Raw genomic sequence first — 6,970 nt, 5'->3', positions numbered from 1 at the left:
ATAACAAACTATAAACGGTTTATGAAGGAGATAGTGGAAAAGTTTTAAATTTTAAAATTGACTAGTGATAAGATTAGTTATAACCCACTATTTTAAAGTTTTTAATTATATTTTATGTATTAAAATAAATACAAAAATCTAGAAAAAAGAATGGGAAGTTTAGAAGATATTGAGAGGGTCTCTGTTAAAAATCCTCTCTGCAATACATATAGATATAGATTATAAAATGATAATTTGCTGTAAATTCAATGACTTTACAAAATAGTTAAAAGATTACAATAGGTTGTTAATATCCATTAAACAAGTGATTAGGCAACTGGTGAGACACAAGTGTGACATGAATTTAGACGGAAAATGTAAGAAAGATTGAATGTTGCAGATATACATGTATCGCATTCAATGGTATACGTAATTTTAACATTGTTGAGATATACATAAAAATGAGTTATGATAAGAAAAAAGATATACATAAAAATTAGTTATACTAAATCTCTACTTGTACCAAACCTGTAGAGCAAATGATGCAAATTGGTTATCAAACTATTGAAAATTTCATATTTTTGTCACTTAATTTTTTTAACTAAAATGGTCACTCAGTTAATATATATATATATAATTTTAGATCAAAATTGTATTAACTGAGTGAAAAAAACACATTTTTATTAGCTGAGTAAAAGAAAATTTGTTCTTACTAGCGAGTGACCATTTTAAGTTAAAAAAAAATAGAGAATTAGTGGTCCTTTTGCACTATTTGCTCAAATTAGTCAGGGTAATCAAGGTATCTGATTTGGTACACAAAATTTTAATTGGACAATGTTGGAGAGAGTTACTTAGACCTTGTTGGGATTTAGAACAAATGTGGATAGTGAAATTTTAAATAAGACCACAATTAAGTTTAGTTAAGCAGGTCAATGCCTATTTCAATTGCAATCCAGATTGGACGGTTCAGTTAGGTTAAATACTAGGTGCCAAATTTATTTGCATGAAGTACCCGAAGAGAGGACATACCTCAAGATCCACACTCCTTAATTAATATATTTTCAAATCATTCAGTTAAGATATTGTCGAAACATTTGTTGTCAACGTACTCCTCATTTAAATACTAGACTAGTAGTTAAAGATATCGTCACAACAAAATTGCCCTCTTCATTAAACAAGGTTACGATATTAGATGTATTCATCTGTTGTTGATATTAAAAGCACTTGTGCATATGATGGAGGAAACTTAACACAGAGAAGTCCCACCACCAATTTCGTCAATGGGTGCATAACCTGCAGCAGTGCATATAATCTGTGCGTCATATCCATGCTCGGAAATGTTTCACTGCACTAAGCACTGAAAGCAGCTTTAACCTTTGCGTGCTAGGATAGGGCAAAAAAACCAACTGGTACTTCACCACATGCAAAAAAGAAAAACCCATATTGTATTGCGTCAAAATGGCATAATCAAAATCTCAAAAAACGATGTACCTCAAGGCTATAAACCACACCCATTTCATGTAATGTAGTCAGCCTGCAACAGTTATTGTACCAATATTCCCTACTCCAACTTTTGCCACTCAAAGCACCAGATTCAATGAGATAGGGAAGCTGCAAGCATAGCTCCTGCCTGCAGCTATGCAGTTTATGTACCTTTCCATTCCAATCATTTGAAACCCTTTACACCGGTTTCATTGAGTAATACATGTAATGTTCAGGTAAAAATTTTTGGTCATCAAAAAACAGATGCAGAACCTGATCCGTTGCCCCCACAATTAGCACCGATCTGTTGCGTGCAGGATGTTTCCAATATCAGATAATTAATTACAAAAAGAGAAGTGTCTTTTCCCATGAAGATCAAGTATTTCATGGGAACATTAATCAGCACTCGCCAAAATTTGACAAGAAGTTTTAATTTCCAGATACCAGGCTCTCCAGTAAAGTTGTTGAGTAATTCATAAAGTCATAGCATTACATGTATAACAGCAGCAAGTTCAAATCCTTACCATCTATTTCAAAGTCCATCCAAGAGCAACTGGAACATAAAAGACCAGCACCATGGCACTAACACTAAACGTGTTGTATTAATACCTAAGCTCCCGATGAACTCATCACACAACTTCTAAAACTTGTACAAGCGGAATTCGTGGTGGAAGTATGAAGCATTTGTCCAACCTATTGTCAAGCGCCATTGACCCTCTGAATAGCATGTCAGGCTTTCTGAAAATAAAGCATCATGAAAATCTTTAAGTTTTACAATGAAAAGAGGTTTTATATCAAATCTGAAAACTGTAGTGATGCAAACTGTAGCTAAAGTTTACCTGCATCGGAAGGTACAACTTGAATTCTGGTGGGAGTTCTTCCTCAGAATACAGCCGGTCAGAGAAATAAATTCTTCTCAAGCGGCAATTGGCATGAACCTGAACTCTCAAAGTTTCAACATAGTTGGTTCCATATGCTCGTCTTGTCAAATCAGTTAGATTCAACTGGATCTGATTCCAGCCTTCATCCATTCTCAATGGCATGGTGCAGATATATGGTTTCACCCTGGTAACCGCCTACAAAAAGGACATGTAAATTCAGTCTCCAATAGTTAAATCACATTGTCATTTCACTCACGCAAAGAATCTCATTTAGGTTTCAGCAATATTTCTGAAATTTCCATAGTTAGCCTCCAAAACAAAAGTAATCCAGCATAAGAACCAAAAATCAAGATAAAAATAATTGCACAAAAGCTGTTCCATCATCCAACACAAATAAGATACCGCCAAAATCTATTATTTTCTAATATTTATTTATAGTTTGCCTCTTTCAGAATATGTCCCTCTTTTCTATTCGGGTTTTTCTTTCCCTGTCTGGCTGGCATGGATACTTGAGTATTCAAACTCATCAAAACAACATTGCTCCCTGATTTCCAGTAATGAAAAAATTCCATGAGTCCATCATATGCATAGGTGAGACTCATACAAGGAGATGCATAAATCCTTACTGTAATATGAAATGATAAAAAAATCTAAAAGAAAGAAGGCAAGAGGTAAACATGCTGAGAAGAATGTGCAGCAAAAGTTAAGAATTAAGTCACTACAGGACAATAACAATACTACTAATGCATCAATTCGTGTCACATGACATCTTAACACCAGATGGTGTCAACCTAGCTAGGACATTAGTTTAGCCAAATGGTTTCCACCAAAGGCCAGACAAGTCATTTGCCCTTACAATTCAAGTAGAATTTGGCAAGACATGAATGCTTTACACCTTTCTGTTCTAACCATGTAAACAGCCCAAAGGTAGAGGGCAGACTACTTACATAACACAAAATAAAGCACCAAGATTATTTCCATCTTTGGTATGACTTGAACTCAGCAGGCAATAAGAATACACCTTCCCGAATAGTAGATGTACAATAATTTTTAAAAAAAGTAGAAAAATTAATTCCATTTTCATGTTAGTTGGCCAACATATCTTTTAACAAAACTTTTAGATCTTTGACAATTCTTCAAATCACAATGATGTTATGCTTTTGTTAGTTTACTCTATTAACCTGCTGACCACTGGGAAAGACTTACACACTTGATAGTTTGAAGCACGAAATCGCCGGCGAACATTTTTATCATCCAGCACCTGAATCTCGAAAGTGAAGTACTTCTTCGGATTTTTAACAATCATAACTAGAAATGGAAGCTTTATACCAAGTGTTGCATTTGGATCAGCTGGGCATGTAATATATGTTGATTGAATATTTGATCCTACAATCTCAAGGACATTGGACTGTATGTCTTCATCTTGAATACGCTTGATCTGGCCATTGACAACTGCAAGAAATTGGAAAATTACAATATCTATGAAGACAGAGATGTAAAAATGTAAAGATAAAGAATCCTAAAGATGGATCTTCTCACACAGTTTGTACCTAGTAAACACACTAGCTGTTTGCATCTAGTAAAATAGCTCCCTGTGCTAGCATCTCAACACTAATCTAAGACAAGCTGTGTTAAAAAAAGAACAAACACAACCACTTATTTATGGAGGTTGAGCATGCCAATGATAGACAAAGACAAATCTAAATCTGCAATTTGTGACATCAAAATCCATGGTACAATTCCATAGCTCTCCACAGGGGAACAATAACCAGAACTAATTTTCTAAAAGCAATCTACAAGAGCCTGAGACGGTCATGTAATCAATCCAAAAATTTTAGTAATATTTTACTGCTGAGAGATGAAGTACAACAGTTTTTGCAGTTACTCACCTTCTTTATCCCATATCTGCAAAGGCTTGCTCCTAATGAACATGACAGATAAAAGCAGTTTGGGGTTAAGTGTAGATTGATGGTAAACTGAAATCCATTTAAAAGTTAATTCCACATACCCCAGGCTGTATAAAATGGACAAAAATCCAGACTGAAAGGTGTTCTTAAACATTCCTTCAACTTGATATTCTGTGAACTACTGCAATGAAAAATAAAACACTAAAAAAAAGTTTACACTAGATATGCATGATAATTTTGAAAAGAAATAACTTAGACGTACATCAAAAGGACTTCAGTAAAGGAAGAAGTTGCAAAGTACCTTGACAAGAATTTGTCAGTCAAGATGCAACACAACAAAAGTTACACTTTGTAATTATGATTGAAAACTACAAAATATTCAAGGCTTAAAAATCTGATAAACAAACAAACTGGCCAACTTTTTAATCTATTTGATGCACAGAAGGTAATAAGAATAGAAATATTAAAGCTCAATAGACAGACATGACAAAAGGTACCATTTCAACTCTTGATTGTCAATAACTTGTTAGTTTAATTGTGTATGTATATCAAAACGATAAGTAAAATCAAATATTATAGCAGTTGAACAGCTGCTATATACTATTCTTTTAGAAGCTATTCTGCCTTATCTGCCTGCATGCATAAGAGGCTGCAATTTTTTCCAATTATATGATCCTCCCAACCAATCTGCAACATAAGTAGAAGCAACTTATCCATCCTCTTCAGATATCATATGGACCATGAATTGACTTTATAGGAAACTTCTCGAGAATCTGCTTTTGTATAGATTTATTACTATTTTGGCCACACAGATTGACACCTGTCATTGATAACTTCAACCTTATGCAATAGAAAACAGCAAAGCCGATGAAGCATTCTTTAATTTCCCATTGGTTCAAAAAGAGAAGGAAAGTACAATCTTTTAAGCTTGATAAATTTTAGGTAGTACTATTTTTTTTTGTAACCAGCAATCAAACTTGAAATGGACTCTAACTAACATCCCTCAAGGTATAGTTTACGAAAATTATCTAAGAGGAATAGGTATCAGAAACAAGAATTAAATCAAACAGCCAAATTTGGGACATCATAAACATGAGCAACAATGTTCTTCGCTAAACGACTAAATGCATTTAGCCACTTATAGCTGAGTCCAACTAATACATATCCATTGAACCAACCCATTTTCTTCTCTTTTTTTTTTTTTTTTGGGGGGGGGCTGTCAATAAATTCGAAAACAGAAACTTTACTAGAGACTATTTTACATTCCTCCGCTCCCTCACATAATTTTCTTTCTTTCTTTATCCTCTTTTTCCATTTTCCCATATTTGATGCTAATTGAACTTTCGTCGTAGCCGCATTGCACTTCAATTCAGCCGGTTCAAAGTCTTCACAGTACAAGAAAGCAAAAAGCACAAGAACCCTATCCATCCAACTATAGAACGCCAAAACGAGCTTGGATTATAATTTCCCAGTGAAGAAGCACTTTCTACTGACTTTTCATCTCTTTTCCAGAATAACTAAAACATCATGAATATTGCTACTGAATCCCTACAAATACCTATGTCCTCCACCCACTAAAATCTCGAATACTATCCCCCCCCCCAACCCCCGGGAGCTATCTAATTCACTGACGAAAACACGGGGGAAAAAAAGACGAAGAGAAACTTGCTTCTGTTGCATGTTAAAAAAAATCCTTATACGAATTGCAGCAAGAATTCAAGAACTCCATTACACAATTAATTCATCAATTGAAAAAAAAAAGATAAAATTGGGCAAAAAAAAAGAGCCCTAAAAACTATGGGAAAATAGGATTAATTAAACGATAATAAATCAAAATTCAACTCATTTACAAGGAAGATTGCAACAATAACAAAAGCGAAAGAAAAAGACAACTAAGAACAGCTAATCAATCAGTTAAATTTACAGCAAAAAGGATTTCGAATTGCTTCGCCTTACCTGCTAGGGAAGGAAGAGAAAGAAAAAGCAGCGCTTATGAAAAAGATAGGAAACCTTGAAATTTCCAGAAATTTTGTAGGACAAAAAAATATAGTAATATAAATGAAAGGGTTAAATGCAATAAAACCCCAAACTTTTTACACAAGTTGCTCTCTGCCCCAGAGGTCTATTGATACCTAAATGCACACCCAAGTTGTTTTTTATGATTTGTCATGGCTAATGTATTTAGGATGCGAAAATTACCCAAATAGCATGCCACTTGTATTTATTGAGTAAACTATAAAAGAATTTGCCTAAATGTTGAATAGAGAAATTTAGGTTAAAGAATGTGAGTATGATCGTAAAGAAGATGGAATATTGGAAAAAAAATTTATAATCAGATTCAACCATGGACATTCAAACATTCAAAGTGTTGAATTTTGGAAATTAGTGACTACGACTTTAGTGGTTTCAAATCCATGTTATAATAAACAAAAGATAGTGAAGGTATAATCTAGTTAATTGCTATCAAAATCTTCAAAGATTTGCAAAATTTAGTCCATCTCAATATAACTATCATTCATAAATTAGTTACTGAGATTTTTTAAGAACTATGGTTTTATCATCTCGTGCCAAATGAATGATGTAGAATTTAAAGAAAATGTCAATATAAGTTTAAAACTCAGGGCTCCCTAGGATTGCAAATGAGAGGAGTTGAGTTGAATTTTGGTCTAATCGAATCGAGTTTTGATTTAATTTTATCATACTCAAAATTGAACTCGAGCT

At 33.7% G+C, this 6,970-nt stretch overlaps 1 protein-coding gene across 3 annotated transcripts; it reads right to left on the bottom strand.

Moving 5' to 3' along the window:
- Window positions 1-1,726: 1,726 nt before the first annotated feature.
- On the bottom strand, window positions 1,727-6,276 carry LOC113767126 (cilia- and flagella-associated protein 20). Of its 3 annotated transcripts, none has more exons than XM_027311305.1 (6): window positions 6,206-6,276; window positions 4,351-4,430; window positions 4,232-4,263; window positions 3,553-3,794; window positions 2,301-2,537; window positions 1,727-2,199 (listed from the first exon to the last, which is right to left on the bottom strand). In XM_027311305.1, the coding sequence occupies exons 2-6, from the start codon at window positions 4,401-4,403 to the stop codon at window positions 2,191-2,193; spliced, it is 573 nt and encodes a 190-aa protein (XP_027167106.1). In that variant the 5' UTR covers window positions 4,404-4,430; window positions 6,206-6,276; the 3' UTR covers window positions 1,727-2,190. The 3 variants fall into 3 exon arrangements, with proteins under 3 accessions (XP_027167106.1, XP_027167105.1, XP_027167107.1); XM_027311304.1 differs by having other exon boundaries at window positions 4,351-4,450; window positions 6,206-6,267; XM_027311306.1 differs by having other exon boundaries at window positions 4,351-4,427; window positions 6,206-6,259.
- Between the last annotated feature and the right edge of the window lie 694 nt (window positions 6,277-6,970).

The sequence above is a fragment of the Coffea eugenioides genome, chromosome 3 (assembly GCF_003713205.1).
Source record: "Coffea eugenioides isolate CCC68of chromosome 3, Ceug_1.0, whole genome shotgun sequence".
NCBI classification, from domain to species: Eukaryota; Viridiplantae; Streptophyta; class Magnoliopsida; order Gentianales; family Rubiaceae; genus Coffea; species Coffea eugenioides.
This window is presented reverse-complemented; position numbering and strand designations above follow the sequence as displayed.

What these genes read in the sequence shown, in the direction of transcription:
- LOC113767126 (XM_027311305.1), bottom strand. Translation starts at nt 4,403, where the DNA reads ATGTTTAAGAACACCTTTCAGTCTGGATTTTTGTCCATTTTATACAGC. An exon ending in TCCATTTTATACAGCCTGGG is followed by an intron (nt 4,264 to 4,350) that starts GTATGTGGAATT and finishes CATGTTCATTAG; the next exon opens with GAGCAAGCCTTTGCAGATAT. An exon ending in TTCGTGCTTCAAACTATCAA is followed by an intron (nt 2,538 to 3,552) that starts GTGTGTAAGTCT and finishes TCCTTTTTGTAG; the next exon opens with GCGGTTACCAGGGTGAAACC.